General features: G+C 35.8%; 1 protein-coding gene and 1 long non-coding RNA gene across 3 annotated transcripts in view; both read right to left on the reverse strand.

The window, feature by feature from the left end:
* The window catches only part of LOC131029309 (4-alpha-glucanotransferase, chloroplastic/amyloplastic), a 139,596-nt gene extending 122,543 nt beyond the window's left edge, over positions 1 to 17,053 (reverse strand). The window contains exons 1-4 of the mRNA XM_057959746.2: positions 16,426 to 17,053; positions 12,992 to 13,054; positions 4,598 to 4,686; positions 4,429 to 4,489 (exon numbers count right to left, since the gene is read on the reverse strand). Of these exons, the coding sequence (XP_057815729.2) occupies positions 4,429 to 4,489; positions 4,598 to 4,686; positions 12,992 to 13,054; positions 16,426 to 16,851 (639 nt within the window). The 5' untranslated portion in view covers positions 16,852 to 17,053. The remainder of the gene's footprint in view (positions 1 to 4,428; positions 4,490 to 4,597; positions 4,687 to 12,991; positions 13,055 to 16,425) is intronic.
* LOC131029310 (uncharacterized) lies at positions 14,338 to 16,418 on the reverse strand. Of its 2 annotated transcripts, none has more exons than XR_009102754.2 (3): positions 15,677 to 16,418; positions 14,544 to 14,862; positions 14,338 to 14,444 (listed from the first exon to the last, which is right to left on the reverse strand). It is a non-coding gene; the product is annotated as an uncharacterized LOC131029310 (long non-coding RNA). The 2 variants fall into 2 exon arrangements; XR_009102755.2 differs by having other exon boundaries at positions 14,544 to 14,906.
* Positions 17,054 to 19,797: the final 2,744 nt, after the last annotated feature.

The following is a 19,797-nucleotide window of genomic DNA, read 5'->3' on the forward strand; positions in this document are numbered from 1 at the left end:
TAAAGGAACATTAATTAACACTAATGCAACAGCAGCACAACAGCCGTGATTAACAACAGTTACAAGGGCACTTAAACAAACAATGATAATGAAGAGACACCACAAAGAAGGGTGTGACTCTAGCGCAAGGATAGTGATCTACCGTGATTAACAACAGTTACAAGGGCACTTAAACAAACAACGATAATGAAGAGACACCACCAAGAAGGGTGTGACTCTACCGCAAGGATAGTGATCTCTAAAAGTCGCCTCTCCTCAAGAAAGCATGAAGCTATAAAGGGCAGAGGAAGAAGTTCAGTAAGGGATCACTTAAAAAAAAAAACACATCTTCAAATAGCAATCTCAATCATCAAGAATCAATCCAATATATCTTCAGAACTTAGGATCATCAGTAAAAAAGAAGTTCAATCACAAGTACTCTAAAACATTCAGATTCAGATATGAACCTTGCTCAGAAGCTTGAATTTCCATATTTATAATTGTGGTATGAAATATACTATAATATTGTCTTGGGGATCATTGTTACAGAATATGATATTATTATTACTATTCCATATTCTTAATCTGTGTATATGTATATGTGTGTGTGCATATATATATATATATATATAGGATAGATGTAATGATTTCTTTAGAACTCCAACCAACCAGTCATTCCATTGTGGAGGGGAGATATGGTACATACAAGGAGGGCAAGTAGCTGAAGATCCATCTAGGTTAAGCAGGAGGTAGAATGATGGATGTGCTTCCATGCCCCTGCGCTCTGAAGAATTAAGCAAGAGGCAATATGGCGGTTGTACTTTCGTGCCCCTAAACTTGTTGGATGGGCTCAAAGGCACCTTTGTATGATCTCCCACAGGTGCTCCATAATGGCAATGAATTGTTGGGATGGAACTTCAAAGACATCTATTGAATATCTCGAAAATTGTAACTCCATATGTACATTATTGAATTTTATGTTTATTTAATCTGTGATACTAACCTGGTTGCAGGATCAAGTTTAAAATACTAATTCGACAATATACATTTCCAAGCATCATCCAAACCCTAGTTAGGGAAATTTAGGGCAAATAGAGTAAGGTTCCCGTAGGAGACATTACAGATTGGGTTGGTTTGGAGGATGATTTTAAGGCTGAAATGCCATTTCCTGAGTACTTGGCCTTCAAGGAGACAAATAAACAGTGAAGAGGTGGAGGTGGTAGGCCACACAATTGGGAATTGCATAAGAAAGTTCATAAGTTGGCCATTCCATACTTTGATGGTTCTGGGAAGGCAACAGCTAGAGCTTGGGTACAGAAGCTTGACGCATACTTCCAGCTTAATTCCATGGCTGAAGATGAAATCATAAAGTACGCAACTTTTAATTTAGTGGGTAGTGCACACAAATGGTGGTGCTATGGTCTGATTACCTTGGGCCATGTCAGATAGTCTCCTATGCAGAGTTTACAGAGAGGCTCATTCATAGATTTGACAAGGACCCTGAATTACATTGTTGAAGCAATGGGGTTCAATAGACACATACATAGCAGATTTTCAGAGTTGTTAGTGATGGTCACGGATATATCAGAATGGAGATTGATTGTTTTGTTTGTTGATGGGCTGTCTGATCCTTTGAGAGGTTGGATTAAAGCCCTTAACCCACCCTCACTGGAGGATGCCATCAAAAGGGCAAGATACATGGAGTCGTATACCTTCAAAAGCAAATTTCAGGCAAAGGGATTTCAAAGCAAAAGGGACAATGATAAAAAAAACATTTCAAAAAGGACCCAAATCAGGATAAGGCGTCAACAACACTAGAAGAAGAGTAGCTCAATGACTTTAGAAAGAAGAAATTATGTTTCCAATGTAGAGAACCTTGGGACCGTCTCATAAGTGTGTTGCTAAGGCTAAGGCAAAGCAGATTGAGTACTTTTCAGCTGATGAAACGGCCTCAGAAAAATTAGACCCGCAAACTGATTCAGGGGAAAGTGAAGAGGACAGCTCTACAGAAGAGTTGGAAAAAGAACAGAATTGTGAGAGCATAGTTGCTCAATTATCTAGCTTCCAAGAGATTGGATCTTTCAAAGTTATAGGAGTCTTATGTGGACAGCGGATAGTCACACTCATTGATATAGGTGCTACACACATTCTTATTGATGAAGGAATGATGGCTAGGAGAGGACTCAAAACAAAGGATTGTGATGGATTCAAAGTGATGGTTGCAGATGGATTCACACTCACAAGCACCAGAAAGATTTCAAATTTAAGCATTCAGTTGGGTGAGTATGAGCTTAGAGATGGCTTCTATGTGTTAATTATAGTTTATATACAAATGTATTCCTTAAAAATATAATTGTAAAAATCAGAACTTAACTAATCTTTAAAACTAGTTACACCTTAAACTTCTCAAAACTAAAACAAATTCAATAAATTTTAAATTCACCATCCTGTCTATTAGCAAAAACATCAATAGAAAATAGTTGCTACATGACCTTTGATTAAACAGACTACTCATAAACCTATGCAAAAGAAACAATGCTAGCAAATCTTAAATGCAGTAAAAAGAAAATAAAGCCACCCTCACAAAATAACAAGAGAATTTACCCTTGGAAACCCTTTTTGTTTAGCAAGAAACAGTTTTTACACCTCCATTCAAAAAGAATATCAATATACCCATTCTTTTTGAAGAGAAAAATACTAATGAACTTTTTTTTATGCAAGGGAAACAATAATAACAAAATCTATTTTATCCAGATGCCCCTCTATCCCTCCCTAGGTGCATGTATCTTGTATTTAAAACGGGTATGTATCCAATACAGCTCGGATACACGTCGGACATTGTACCCACAAGTGCCCAAAAAACCTTAATTTTCCAACTGTGCCATATACTATGTGATTTGATTTTTTTTAAATTTGACGTAAATCTTCTTAAATTTAATTTAAATAAACTTCATTCATGCAATGTTTTTCAAAAAAAATGGTATAAACAAAACCTACACCAAATGAGAAAGACAAATGAAATGTTTTTTTATTTCAACAACCCAGTTTTTTGGGTTATCTTCCCATGCAACTCTACTATTTTTGCATAGTGTAAATTGTTAAATCAACTTATAATTATTTATGCAGCAATTATGTATCTATATTGCTTTTGAAGTAATGAAAATCTCCTCCAATAACATACGAAGTTGTGTTAAATATATGTATGTGTTTTTTATGAATGTCGTAAACAGCCGTATCCATATTGGGAGTCTTAAAAAATGGCAGTATCCTTTTCCGATACCGTAACTGTATTTGTATCCATATATGTGTCCATTAAAAGCAATAAAAGGAAATAATGGCACACTCATAATATTACAAGACAATTTAACCTCGAAAACCCTTTCAAGTAATAACCTATCAGAAACAACTTACTGTATTAACTCGATTGTTTATAATACACTAAGATATTTTGCACTTGTGCTTAATCCTAATACATGTGCAAGTATTTATAGCCATAGCAATATAGAGAACTACTAAGCACTATTTTAAGACAACGGGTATAAAACAATGTTCCAAACAAACCACCTATAAGGACCTAAAAAAAAAGTCAGCCCCTACTCGTGGATGGGTGTACATGCTGTAGCAGGTGTAAAAAATATGAAGCATACAATAGATCCTCTAAATCAGGTAAGCTACTATTGTCCAAATGAGAAAGAGAAGTTTCGGTGACCCATGCGGTGAGTGATTTCACTATTAGGTGTTTCCATGACTTGTATATATGCCTGATTACAAATAAAGGAATAATTATACAAGTTGTAATGTACTTATAACACATATTTTAAATTTTCTAAATTGGTGATGACCGTAGTAGGGTTGTGTACGTATCATTGCAATTAACCAGCACATTTGCCATTCTCTTTGGACATGTATTTTCCATGCCAGTACACTTTGATTTTCTACAAACTTCCCTCTTAAGTTTCTGTCTGTATGCATCAGGCTTGAGTTTGTTAAAGACAATATTCATTGAAAATATAACGAATGAAAGCATTCCTATTCATCTGATAGTTGTGTTATGTTCATTTATGTTTATAATTTGTTTGTCCTATACTAAAGTTTTTCTGTGCATATGTGATGACTTATGTTTCAAATTTGTTTAAATCATGTAGCTACACTTTCAATGCTAACAAATTGTCCCATTTACAGTATTCATGCATTCATAAGCAGTTGTGTGTATGTGTGTATGATTGCATGTATCAAAAATACAAGTAGACATGCATATTTATATTCTCAAGCAACTTGCAAATACCTCTATGGATTAATGTTAATAATAAATTACATAAATCAACAAAACACTTCAAAGAAGAGAACAAAATAACCAATGTACAAGATTCTGAGATCCCATAAGAATTTAAGGATGTAAGGATCTCAGAAAACAAAAATCAAAGAATCAATTTTGACCTACAGAATTACCTTTGCAAGTAAAGGGTCCTTGAATTTGGCAACTGAAGTGAAGTCTATGCGTCCCATGGGCCTTCAAAAAAAAAGACACTGTTAATTTCAGTTATAAATATGGCACAATAAATACCTTTTGCATTTTGTTGTGAAGATGCTATGATTGTCATTGGATGAATAAACTCACTTTGGTTCTGGAAGCTCCTCTTCAGATAACAGATCATCTTTCACAAGCTCCTCAAGGGAAATCAAAAGAGTATTCCCACAATTCGCATCCTGTATTTCAATTAAAAATATAAAAAATTGGTTCAGATTGGCCATTTAAACAAAATACGAAAGACCTTCCAATGTATCCATACTATTCTCAAATTTTGAGGACGTAAGGGTCAGCTTATGTTAATTCGTATATGGCATAAGTCAAAAAAAGGGGGGTTTTATCTAGAATCCCAGCTTTTTAATGGGTTGGTTCCCAAAATTCATCAAAAATGATTGAAACTATTCATAGATTCTTGTGTCATTGTTTATTCAGATGACATATTGGCTTTAACAAAACTTATAGTGGGCATCTAATTCATTTGAGAAAAGATTTGCATGTTTCAAACGACAATAAGCTGCTACCCATTGAGAAGAAATGTGAGCTTGCACAACAATTGCTTGTCTATTTCGAGATGTGGTTGGAGATGGTGAGTTGAGAACTGATTCGGCCATTGTATAAGCCATTTTAGAGTGGCTCAAGTCTTATAATGTGACAGAAACAAGAAGCATCATTGGAGCAGTCCAATACTTAAAGAATTTGTCAAATCATTATAGTAGCAGCACCTTTGCATTCCATAAAAGCAAATGGTTAGTCCTTACTTGAGGTAAAAAACAACGAAATGAATTCGTCAAGTTGAAATAAAAGATTATGATGCACAGTTTTGACAATACCTAATTTGCAAATACCATTTGACGTGGACAGGACTATAGGGGCTGTCCTACTGCAAGTAAGTCATTTTGTTATTATTTAGATTTTTCATACAAGTAGTTTCAATTATTGCATGTATATGATAAATAAATTTGTGCCTTTGTTCAAGTGGTTAAGAAATGAAAGCACCATATAAAAGAAATGAAAGCGTCATATAACAGGAAAAGAAGACATGATCCATGTGGATCACAAACCACTTTAATATTTACAACCAATCAAAATCACTATCAAACACCACTAAAGTGATTAGTATGAAATAGAGCAAAAACAAGGATAGCAGCTGCAATAATGAATAATTCTCATATGCATAGGAGATGTGTGCATTGAAATGATTGAAAACAATTCTTCAAAGACTCGAAATTCTTTACCATTAATCTCCAACTGTAAAAAATTGTGTTCTTCGACTGAAAATACTTGCCAATCCACCTGTATGCAAGCAACTAAAATCATGTGATGGCTGATTGAGAGCATGACAGCTGCACCAAATCTGAAATTTTGTCCCATGATCCTCCATAGAACAACCTTTTTGTCATTGTAAACCTCCACTATACCTGCTGGTGACCTTCTACACAAATACTCCATGTGGAAACTTCCTCTTCAATCTCAATTATGCACCCTTTATCAAGTGATCTACCAAGAAACTTTCATGCTTATGCTGCTCTATGCTGATATCCATGTGAACTTTCCCTTGATATTTTCTAGTGGTGCCCATAACTTTCTCAAGGTTATCTTCTACCCAACTTCTTCTTAACTCTAGATAGTGCTCTTTGCTCCATGACAAATTTTGAGATGCAAAATCATATATCATGCAAGGCTGAACCAAAGTAAACTCAATGCCATAACAAGATGAAAGAACTGCTACTGTCTTAACTTGTAATCACAAAGTATAAAGCTTCAATTCTCTACTCTCATGATTACTTTCATGCCTTGGATTATAATCCAGAAGATAGTCAAATTGCTTACTTTAAGTTGCCAGTTGGAGAATTGCAGCAAGCTCAAACCAAACATTATGCTCAAGTACATGGTCCTCAACAAAGTTTTTCTATAAGTCAAACTTGTATGTTTTATGAATTGAAACACTCCTCTCATATTTTGAATTAATGTTGTCAAAATGATCCAAAAACTTATCAATAGTTGCTAATTTAAGAATTTCTACATGCTCCAAACCGTCATTAATATCAAGTGAGGCACCTTTCTCATGTGCATGCCTCTGAAAAAGGTCATCCTGGAACTCTGCCTCAAAAAGTGGGTTATCATATGCATCCATCTCAAAGAGTGGGTTACCAAAAACTTTAAAATTATTTTCATCATGTTGTTTATGCCAATCGTCCTATTGATCCAACTCTTCTTCACAAGGATGCTCTAAGTCATTTTCTTCAGAAAGGCTTAAGTACTCCCCTTCACTTGTTGATGCATCTTGTGATTCTTCTTCCTCCATCCTATCAACTGCTAAGCATGGCATCAATTTCTACTCACATTGTTAACCAATTCATGTGCAGCTAAAGAAGTAATTTGTGCTTGCCTCAAAAAAGCCAATAGAGAAGATAAGAGTAGTTGAAAGTTATCATCACTCTCAGTAAGAATCAGGGACATACTGCTGCATAGAAAATATAACATTTTTCATATGATTCTCATTTACAACAGCCAAAAATTGTTGAAACGTTATTAGAATAAGACCTTTACAACTAAGATCCAACATAATAACACAAAATCTGGATTTTGCAACAGTTTCAAGGATGATGATCCTTCTAGCCAAAGGTCGAGGTTTTGAAACTTTCAACAATCAACTGAAATATCTCCCTCATAATACTGCTGCTATAAGGTTCTTGCAGTGCTGCTATTCTCATCATTTTATTTACACAAAAGGTAACTGCAAGTCTTACCTCTTCCTCTCGATGTCTCATGACTGTTAGCTTCACCAATAGACAAACATGGACTGCTGATATCACCCAAACCTTGCAAACTTTCTACAATCAAATGAAATATCTCCCTCATAATACTGCTGCTATAAGGTTCTTGTGGAGTTGTTACTCTCATAATTTGATTAACACAAAAGGCAACTGCAAGTCTTATCTCTTCCTCTGGATGTCTCATGAGAGCTAGCTTAACCAACGTATTCATCGATGGAATCATAGCATATTGCAACCTCTTAGAAACTGGCTGATCAATCATGAATAAGAAAATCTCCACTTCTTTCATAACACAAAGAAAATCATCCTTTGATTGCAAGTGTTTAAGTCTCTTACCTGCTTTATGAAGTTTCTTTCCCAACTCGTCTTCATTACATGAAGCCATGATTCACAATCTTTGACAATACCATGAATGATGAATCCATGTTGAAACTCAATGATATAGATATCTAAAATACAACTGCTGAACCACAATGAGCAACAGAATTGATACGCAATTAGCATCCACTACCTAGCAAGATGGCGAGAAAACCAGCTCTGATACCACTGTAATAAGCCTCCCAAGAAATTTTTAGATAATCTCGCTGATTCTGTGATTTTTGCTTTGCAGGCATTTCATCAAACAGTTTGCATGGAGCTGTTTTGGATTTTGTGTTGTTTTTTTCAACTTGCTTTACAGGAGCATTAAAAATAACAATCATAGCATTAAATTCCACTCTCCAAACGTTGATATCACTTCACTTTACCAAGTTTATTGTAATATACACTCAAGCAGAAAATTCCTTATATTGCCCTTACAAAATGTTATTTTTAGAAATTCCATGCAGCAGAGTATCTTCAATTAAAATTCAATATATAAATGTTAAAGTGCTGACCTGGACTTTGGACAAGTCAACACTTCAATCAGAAATCTCCTTGCTGCCCCTTAAGGTTATATGGTCATATTCAACAAAGTACAGAACCCATGTAATATGTATGGCAGAATGTGGAAGTGTTGTGAAATTTTTTTAGGCAGCGGCTAGCTTAAAAACATCCATGAAGGCTGCATTAAAAGTTTTGAGCCTTTAAAACCTTTTTTTATGCATTCAACTCTTCTTATTGCCTTGGGATAGTACAGAAAACTTAGATATGCTGTACAACAGCCCTTGTCGTCTTTTAGTGGTGGCAATTCCACTCTGTGGATGGTACGTTGACTTTATAGACTTTCCAGTGAGCTACGTTGGGAATAGAATAAGGCTTTTAAGCCTGTAGCAATATCGATCAACCCCTCTTTGAATAATCATTTGGAGGTATCGCTCTCTTTGGGGAGTCTTAATGTAGTACAGCCAGGGTAAAACTTAGTTGGAAAATAAATATTATAGTTTCAATTTTCAACATATCACACAGCACAATTATTATTTTCAATTTATGCTATTTGGTCACAGGAAGAGTCTTATGCTGGTGTAAAGACCCGTGCCAATTTCTATGGCAAATTTTTGCACCTTTTCCAAGTTTAAATGATAGGCATTATATCAAACAGTTTGCATGCATTCTGTTTACAAAGTTTTCTGATTTGCAATGTTAATGCATAGTTTGCAAACTCGGACTTGGAGAGTACTCTCTCGGCAAGCCCAAAATTTTCAACTCAACAAAAACTCGGCAACTTAGGAAGTACTAAAAATTAAAATTTCTTAAAAAAAACATATTTTTTTGAAAAATTCAATTACAAAATGTAATAAATTAAAAATTGGCATCTCAAGAGAAAATGCATGGTTTTATAGCAACAACATATGAAAAACTTGTTTTAAACAGTATTTTACACGTTTTTCTTGCATTTGTAAAAACTCATGAGTTAAACTTGAAAAAACTCGCCCAGCAAAAAATATATAGAGTACTCAGCAACTCAAAGAGTAATCGCCAAGTTCACAAACTATGGTTTAATGGCACTCGTCTAATGTAATTGGAAAATTATTGGCACTTGATAAACTTCAAACATTACATCAAGCAATTGGCAAGAATTAAAATAATAGATTTGATACACTGATTGCTTAGAATTTACAAAAATTTATCTATTTCTGAACTCTTAGTCACTGTGATAAATCCTTGACAATTTGTTGTCCCTTAAACCCAGAACTGAAAATGGATTGCAGACATTGAAAATAGCTTGAAATCATGAAAATCAAAAGTCCCTAATCTGCCATTACTCCTTCCATACCTCACACCAACCCAATGGATGAAGGTTGCCCAGCAATAAGGGAATAAATCGGCCAAAAAACCTACTCCTAACTGTCACATCTAACAAGAAAATGCAAAACCGAATGAAGAGCCTTTCCATGCCCAGCAAGGAAACTTACACCAACAATGAAGTTACAACCAATCACCCAACAAGGAAGGATTCAAACACCCAACTTCAATACACATATATGGTGCCCAACAATAAATTTATCTCTCAATATGCCCTCACATCCAGCCTTAAAGAATAATCGACCCCAGTAATCATCATTCAATGGCATCCAACAAGGAAGAGTGGTGGCCAACAATAACTCCACAATCACTCCAACCTTCTAGATAAACCTTTCCTCGCTCCTCGCACAGATAATATCTCACAAAGTGTATTTCCAATGCCTCGCATTTATGGCATCTCATCCTCGACAATTCTTCTTACAATGGCGTTTGGAATATCATCAGTATGATAAATTTTTAGCCAAATCCAGAGAATAATTATATTTTTTCATTTGCCTGCAAACCTCTGAAAAATTATGAAAAACTTCAATCGCTAAACACCTGGTGAAACTTGTATGATTTCACCTACAAATCTTTCCTTGCAAACTGAAATCCTAAATGGATCTCACAATATCAGCTACAGAGGATCTTTCACTACCGAATCTAATCTTCGTCATAGAGTTTTCGTCCTAGGGCTATACTTGAACAAATCTGTTCAATCTCCACAACTGTGGCTTTCAAAAATATCAAATATCCAAAATGAGTATATCTTCTCCAAAATCCTCCTTTTATAACTTTGTGCGGAACTTCTCAGAATTAAATACTACTCACTTTTCCCGAAATTAAATATTATAAAAATTCACTTTTAAAATAATACTTTTTTTTGCTCATAAAGTGACTTATAATATTTAATATTTTATTTTTGGCGCCAAGTAAAGTCACTTATCAAAATAATGTATTAAAACTCATTAGCATAATTAATTAAATATAAGTTGCCTGAAAATATTAATTTATACAACTTAATTTAATTAATTAAATTATTTTCTCAGAATGCTTGAGCCCAAAATGGGGACATTACAATAAGCATATATATTGATAAGATTTGGCTAGCAATATAAAACTTGAGATCTCATTTCTGTCGTTAATGCCTACAAATGGCTTTGAGAGTTTGGAAAATGGAATTCACAGGGATCCCATTGAATAGCCATTCCACCTGATCTGCCTATTGGATCTTAATCTAGAATTTGGAATCCCATTGGGAAATTTACAATAGTCAATTTGATTTCTTGCAGCAAGGTCAGGTCTTCCTTGCTCTCAGAGATCAGTTTTTTTTTTTAAATTTGCCTTTCATGAGACCCAGTGTGCTCTTGATTTCTAATATTGTATGGTAATTATAACTTTGTGGGAAACAGGAAACATCTCTGCTTCCTGAAAATTCTATTTGCATATTGCATTGAGTTTAACCAATCTGATTCTGACTGTTGGGACATGACTACTTTGGTTTTGCATCAAATCTGAGAGACTTGAGGTGTGTACAGATCTATCCTCTCTTGTGATAATCTTCTCAAATTTTATATCCATGTGTTGAGGAGTGTGATTTCTTTCTGCCCTTTCTGAATTAATCTGTTCTCATTCTTTGAAGTGGAGATTTGCTTATTACCATGGTTCGCTAAATCTAGATTCATGGCTGTCATGATTTTCTTTCCATGTCTATTTTTCAAAACAAGAATTTGAGAACATTTGAAGTGGATATAACTACCTAGTTATCCTTCTACTGTTTAGCTTTCTGTTCACATACCTTTCCAGTTTCCAGCCTAATCTGAGGTCCCTGATTACCCTGCCTGGAAAGCGAAGTTCACTTCGTTTCCTTTGCTCTTGCTCATATATTTGGCTTCCTGAGATTAAGCTTCTAGATATGGCATGTGAGGATCCACTTCTCAATCTTGTGAGTTATTTCCCTCCCTAGCAGGTTTATATAATGGAGCATACAAGGAACTTACCCTTGTTAGATGCTCATGCAAGTGGCAAATTCTGAAGTAAAAAGGAATTCTCATAATCAATTGGTTGTTCCCATCTACAATTTCCATCTCAAGGAACAGCTGATTTGTGCAGTGTTTGTAATCCCTGAGTAAAGAATAAGCTCAAAGGCTATACTCAATTCAGCTATGGAATCACTGACCCTGCATAAAGAAGATTCTCTACAGAATTTACTTGCTAGTATTTGTAGATAGAACTGAGTCAAGGACTGTGCTTGGGAGGTCATTCATTGGACTGAAGGCTGGATACCATGGTTTCATTAAAGAAGATTTGTTCATGAACCATTGTGAACCCTACAGACTGCCTTTCTTTTCTGATCTAGTACCAAAGATGGGCATGATGTATCTGCTTGGCAGCATGAAGATATCAATAAAGCCTAAGGGTTTCTGTCAGTCATAAATCAACATCCTTGGTGTTGTCTTTAGCCATAGATAGGCGCCCATGAAACAAGAAGTTTCTTTCTAATTCCAATGGCAAATGAATTCTTGGTACAGAGGGTGGGGAGTGGGGGTATCCACTTCCAGGTAATATCCATTTTTCTTCTCTCTTGGTCCCTTGGATATGTGAACAAAGATACTTGAATACATGCTCCCTAGAGAGTTCTTGATGATTTTGAGAGATGGTTACCTAAAACAATAATTGGGCTGATTAGGTGGAATAGGATTTATCCCAAGAAAAGGATAGATTGGAGATGTTCAGAACTGGGGCACTTGAGAAGCATAAATCTGCATGTCTAACATGATGAATTGACATGATCATCGTACTTACAGGTTAGTTAATCTTAAACATTGGATAAATCTCTATCCTTTATTTCATCCATAGCTCTACTATAGTGACATGTCCCTACAACAGGATTTCATTCCACACAAATAGTCCTTTCCTCTACACTTCTATCCTCAAATGATCATCTCTAATACATATCGAACAATATCTACTTCAGGCGCCTCATCTCTTCAAAAGTATGTATTTTGTAAAAGGCATGCTCCTCTTTCTTGTGGTATTCCATTGTAAAGGAGATATTCAGGGGTACTTCTAAATTGTCAAAGAATTGAGCAGAGTGAGATTAAAGTATTATGCAGCTTGAATACTTTATAGATCACAAATGAAAATGTTTCCAACATTCACCTCAAGATTTGTTAGCTTTTAAAATTGTGTTGACCAGTCAAATTTCAGGTTTGCTGATATAAGAACGATGTAGACTATGTTAACTATGGTAATAAGAAATATTTTCCCACCTTTCCTACATTCGAAGCAGAAGCATTAAGGATACTGTGTAACCAGTTGCTATACTCTACAGTATTGGAAGGTATATACTTTTCACATTAAAAATATCTCTTAGCTAATTATCCATTTGGCTTCAAATTTCCTAAAAAATAAATGAATCAAATCCTTTGGGGTTCCCTATAAGAAAGAAAATACTCCAATGTTAATCCCTATAAGAATATAAGTATTCAAATTGAAGCAATACTTGTCCAGCATAAGGAGAGCCATCTTCACCAAACTTTCGTCCTGGAGGTACAAGAGGAAGGACCTGTAGTATAGTAAATTTTAGATCAGAAGAAGTAAAACAGTGTCAAAAGAAATTAAAATATAACATTTTAATATTGTTAAAAGCAAGGAAAAACGAATTAGACATTTTCAGATGAGAACATATGATTGGAAGGGCACTATCAAAACCTCCTTGTTGAAATCAATTTAAAAATATATTATCAGAACAAATATATTTTTGTGATAAATTTGTGTAGACACCTGTCTTTGAAAAACATAATTATTTAACATTATGGATTGAAGAAGCTTGAAACAAATAAATTTCAATAGTATTACTTCATGCAACACATATAGCTCCAATTACCTATATTCAATCTTGCTACACAAATTGAGTTAGTGATAAATGCAATTACTTACTTTGGACACTAAAGCCATTACCAGTGCTAGTTTTATTCAAACATAAAGATAAATACATTGAATATTGATATGAGAATATTACAAACTAAACCCGCTATAGTGTATATAAGCCAAAAGCTGTCCACAAATATTAACCAGCAAGAGATGGAAGTCTTTAAAATACTGATTTGGAGTGAAACCATGTGAGAACATTACTGGCTAATATAAATGCAAAATGAAGGATGCCATGAAACATCTTTTTCAATCCAACATCTCAAGAACAACTGAAACATCATAATCTGATTGTCTTCCACTATAGCCTTTGGAATTTGCATCTTGAATTTTCGTATGCAACTAAAACCAAGGTCTGAAAATGGTACCTGGCTTGATAGGTTGGACTCACTCTAAGTGATGTTTATTTGAAGTTCTGAAACAGAAACCTGTTGTAGAACATAATGGTTAACCCTATGTTAGTGATCTAGGGCTCAGGTGTGCCCAGAGAAAACACACAAAAATGAATACAAATGTATTAGAGAGTACATATCAGTGTCACACAACAAGAGAGATTCAAGAATGAGAAGACACTGTGCTAAAACTGTAGGTTGCAAGATTGTTTATGCAAAAGTATCTGCCAGGTGTCTATCTTTTGTAGTCTTATATTCTTCTGTCTAGGAACAACTGTATTACATTATTATACAAGAGTAAAGATGAGGAGTGTCATGGAAGTTACAAGACCCGCAACCACTCACTTTCTGTCCATTCATGTCCCATGTCTTTTTGTTTTCTTGAAAAATTGTAAATGAAAATAGCATTGTCATTGTCAAAGTTGTGAGATTAAAACGAAAAGGAGTTAAGAGTGCTGCAAAGTGAACACGTGTTTTAGGCAATGTGCTAAAGGTAGTGGTGAAGAAATATATGTAATGAAGTACTACCATTTCATTCAAATCCATCAAAGTGTCAGATCCTCCTAGATCATTTGCCTCTCCTTGCGAAGCAACAATGGCAAGTTGCAGAAAATGTGGAGAGTTGCTGGCAACCTGAGCTTTAATAAAACCATTTTCCTTAGGAAGGAATTTGACATGCATTAAAAATCTAGTAAAGAAAAATCTCTTCAATTTTGGAGCGTTTTACCCTACCTTCAATGACTTGATCGCTTCTACTGGTATGCCACAACCAGGATTGATATTCGCTGGCTAAAGTTCTTTTGAAAAGTGTCGAACAAGGGTAGAAAGTAATGGAAAAAGAGTTTTGCAATAAAAACATGATGTAAACTGTTACACGATTACTGAAATTTCAGAAAACAATATGTCAAATTCAATTAGGACCAACCTAATATTGCCTAAAATTGTGGCCGACCAGTTTTGGCTTCAATAAAATGAATGATTGTGTATTTATATCACTTGCACTTGTCCTCCTTCTCTTATTCAGTGCGTGGCAGTCTTCCAGTCAGCGACACTGAAGAGCAGATAATGGCATTAAGGGATTGAGATTGGCATCCTCTACAGCAGAGTAAGCAGGTAAATCACGTAAGGCAAAGTTTGAAGTGTTAAAAGAGTTCAAATGCAGCAATGGCAACTCTAGTTCAAGACGGCTTCAAAAACTCTAATCAAACAACAAGGCAATTGACAACATAAACAATTATGGGGCACAATCAAAGCAGTTTCTGATGGCTTAACAGATCTGGTTGCTTGATTCAAGACTGGGGTATTCAGAGTTAGCTTAAGTAGCAAAATCGCACGTAGGGTGCAAACGTAGGCAAAGAGAATACACTCACGTGACCAAGGAAAAGCAAGTGGCAGAATATCAATAATCACATGAATTACAGAGAAATGTTAGGCAGAATGAAGTTAATCATGTGACAGAAGGAAAACTCGTGGCAACAAGCGTTAAAACGCATAAAAGGGATTTAAGGTACTAAAGGACTTCATATTCACACGACAGGGCATGGAATAAGTGGAAATATACCCAAAATTGCACAATTAAGAAGTTGGCATTAGAAAAGTAACCTAAATCCCAATATCGGAAATATATCACTGGCAGGGACATTCAAAACGTGCAACTAGAACATTGAAATGACAACAATGCCTTCATGATCACGGGACAGAAGGTAAGGTGCCGGCAAATAACTCTAATCTGAGCAATTTGCGAGAAACTAACCCCAAAGTAAATGCAATTGCATGACCCAGAAGGAAGGATGACTCAATGTTCTAAATCACACAATATTAGCATGGAAGTTAACCATTGAAGATAAAAGTGCATCCCAGCATACTTTTATTGGCCAAGTGTGTGCCTGAACTCCAAGATTGGCCCTGAAAATCTCCTTTTTACAGGATGTGCTTGAGCTCCAATCTTTGCTATCAGTAACCTCCCCTTTTTCATCATATCAAATCATTTGAAGAGCTCCATTCCATAATCCTGTGAACATTCAGAAAAGAGCCACAAAGGACAAGAAAACGAAGGAAAAGACTTGACCATGACTTCAACTTGGGACAATAGTAGACGTTAGCTTTAAACTTAAACACTCATTGTATATTTCGTATGGGTGCAACACTACAAGGCTCATTTGTTCTGTTTTCTGGATCTCCCAAACTAACCAGAGGCAAATCAAGACCTAGGTCAAACACATCAGTAACCTCCCCTTTTTCATCATATCAAATCATTTGAAGAGCTCCATTCCATAATCCTGTGAACATTCAGAAAAGAGCCACAAAGGACAAGAAAACGAACTGGAAAAGACTTGACCATGACTTCAACTTGGGACAATAGTAGTCATTAGCTTTAAACTTAAACACTCATTGTATATTTCGTATGGGTGCAACACTACAAGGCTCGTTTGTTCTGTTTTCTTGATCTCCCAAACTAACCAGAGGCAAATTAAGACCTAGGTCAAACACATCAAGGCCAGCTGACCTCAAACAAATACGTCCAAACGTGAAGAAGTTTAAATTCTAAAGAAGAAAAATAAGCTTGTCAACATAAAGACTGCAGCGAACAAAACAAAACTGGAAAAAAAAATACCTGCCAGACTTTACAGCCGGTAGTTTCAAGCCAATCGAGGAAGTTGAAAAGCTCTTGGCCGAGCTCACCAATTCCGTAGGGACCTGGCAAAGAGGTAGGATGCAGCAAAATCCCCGCCCTTCTGCGCTCCGAAGGATCCTTACGAGGATAAAACTCCCCATAATCTTCAGGCAAAGCTTCTCCTATTTCATAATCAGCAAAATCCTTGGCCAAAATGCTGCTGCCTCTCATTCCCAGTCGAAGTTTTCTCTCCGCATTTACCAAGCGGCAGCTGCTAAGGTTGTTCAGATGGCGAATTCTCGGTGAAAATGACAGCGCGCTTTCGTTTCTGGCGTAATTCGTTGGCAGCAAAAACTGGTATGCGCTTGATATTGCCATGATTTTTCTTTTAACGGAATGAAAAGTGGGAATGAGATTCGAACTCATCAACAGGCATATACCAGAATCGATTAATCTCGAACTTAGCGGTTTTTTTAGCGTTCTTTTAACTTAAAAAATTGCGATGAAATTCGTTACTGAAGTGGATTGAAAAGATCTGACGATGTTGACCTGTGCCTAGCTGGCGTTCTCTCGTTGCCTAATGTTGAATTCCGTGCATTTCATACACATCATCTTGGAAGGATCCAATTTACCAATATCAATCTGCATCCATCACGAGCTGCGGGGAGTGGCGGGCAAGAAGTTTGATATCGATGACTTCCAACGGATTTATTTATTTTATTTTATTTTTATTCAAATTAAATAAAAAATAATTTTATGTTTGAAGGAAGATTGGATATTATATTAGTTATTCTAGGCAGTATTCAAAATATCTTTGACAAATCTATGCAACGTGTAAGGTATTAAATAGTGTTAGTATAACTAGCATTTGCACCTCGGTGTGCAATGGGTATGTCAAAAAGGTGTAGAAGGTCAAGGTCAATTAGGAAATATTTTGGTTTGTCTTTTGCATACATTTGTGTAGTATAAGAGATCAATTGATAGGCCATTTAACAGTTGATTTTGTTTGTGCAACAAAAGTCTTAATGGAGAAATGTTTTGCAATAGGGAAAGAGGAGAGAGAGGACAAGATAGGGATTAAAAGAGGGAGAGATAGAGGGGGGAAGATCGAGATAGAGAGGAAGGTATAGATAAAAATAGAGATGAGAGGGAAATAATGAGAGAGGGGGAGAGATAGAAAGATAGAGATAGGAAGTAATATATAGAGGTATAGAGAGGTAGAGACACAAGGGTAGACAAAGAGGGAGATATGAAAGAAGAAATACAAAGAGATATAGATAGGGAGGAAAATAGATATATGTATAGAGATCTATGAAGAGGGAGGGGGAGAGGAAGAAGGAGAGAGATGGATGGGAAGAGATGTGAAGAAAATAACAAGTGTAGAAATTAAAAAAGAAGAACAATAGCGCATAACACACATATTTACATGAAAAATCTTGGTAAAAATATACCAGTAAAAAACCACCAAGAAATTATCTTTCATCTCAAGAATTAGAGTTACAACAATCTAAAATTGTACATCAAAACATGACTTCGAGCAACCTAAAACAACCGAGTTGCAAAGTCCTACTTGAAGACAACTTACTAAATATAATAAGTATGACTCGCACAACTACATGTAAAACACGTGTCGAAATTACTATTTATAGTAAGTTTCCTAACAAAACTTTCTATTTATAGTAAGTTTAAAAATATTGTGCCTCTAGCAGGACGTCTAACAACATGTCGTCTACCGACGCACTAGTGGGCAATCCATGATGACTCAACCACTACAAGATGGAAATCCAATTTGGACTTCAGATTCCAATAGGGTATCCTTGTTTCTAGCTTCCTTCGGACATCAACATAGGACCATGCTGAAATCTTAAGCAGGGGGGGTTATTACATATTGCCCTCTTTGTACCATATTGTGCTATATTTTTGCATGTCTTAAACAGGGTGTTCATTCTCGAAACCAAAGAAAACAAAACCTTACACGAGATGTTTCATGCCCGAAACTAGATGCAACATTTACATATGTCTTATACGGGGTGCACATTCTCAAAAATAGAGCAAACCAACTCTTACACGAGATGTCCTTGAAGTTAGGCATATATTTATCTTACACGAGGTTACACATGCTTGAAACCAGAGCAAACAAACTCTTACACCAGATGTTCTCCATACCAAACACACATTTGCATTTATATTTTCATTTCATGTCTTACACAGGTTTTTGCATTCTCGAAACCAAAGAAAACAAACTCTTATATGGGATGCTAAATACTTGAAACCAGACAATTGAATACATGTTAAGATGTTCTCCATACCAAACACACATTTGCATTTATATTTTCATTTCATGTCTTACACAGGTTTTTGCATTCTCGAAACCAAAGAAAACAAACTCTTATATGGGATGCTAAATACTTGAAACCAGACAATTGAATACATGTTAAGATGAGTAGAACTAGCAAAACTTAGCTAGACTCTTCCGTCTCTCCTCCCAACATGGATCACCTAGTAAAACACAACTAGAATGTGATATCCACGTCGTCTCTCACTTTTCTTCTCATGGATCACCTAGAAAAACACAACTAGAGTGTGATATCCATGCCTCTCTTTTCTTCTCATCATGGGCTCATGGCTTTGCTATTTTTAGTTTATGATTTGATGCATGCTCTTTCTCTTTTCATGTGATTGCTTGTGCTCTTATGACAACATTTCAAGAATGGTATTAGTGGTTGATACATTTTGATTATCGAGGTCTCTTCAGTTAGTTGACTTGAGGTCTTGTTTTGGTTTTTAGCTTTTGTGTTGTGTGTCCTTTGCCTCTTTGTCTTTGATTGCCTTTTGTTTTCCTTTTTGTCTTTGTCTTGTTTCATGTGCCCTTGCATGGGATTGTGTGAGTTAAGATCCTAAGATTGGGGTCTTGATTCCTCCAAATTAGTGATGTCTTATACTTCTTGTGATTGCGCTCTTGATTGCTCCTCTCTCACATTTTTCATCTACTTTATCATGAGTATTTGCATAGGCTCATACTCTCGTCAAAGTGGGGACTAAATGTAGTGTCATAAATTATCACCAATCCAATTTATACCTCATTTTTTTGCTTCCACTTTAGTGTGATCTATCCTCATCCCCTCTCTTGGTCTGATTTGTGCTAATTACCCAGCTTTGGTGTCATGAACAACCTATTTTTGGGTTCCATAGAGTGGTACCCACCTCTCTGGTACCTTATTTTGGTCCCCTTTGCAATGGGACCCAGGCGTGATACATCTTGGTCTAGACCATGGAACCCTAAAATGTCATGGTCCCCCTCAAAAGGGTCCAAATTTGAAATAGGGCAGGTGTTATATTTCCCCGACAAGAATTCATCCTCATGGCTATACA

This window comes from Cryptomeria japonica, chromosome 10 (assembly GCF_030272615.1).
Source record: "Cryptomeria japonica chromosome 10, Sugi_1.0, whole genome shotgun sequence".
NCBI classification, from domain to species: Eukaryota; Viridiplantae; Streptophyta; class Pinopsida; order Cupressales; family Cupressaceae; genus Cryptomeria; species Cryptomeria japonica.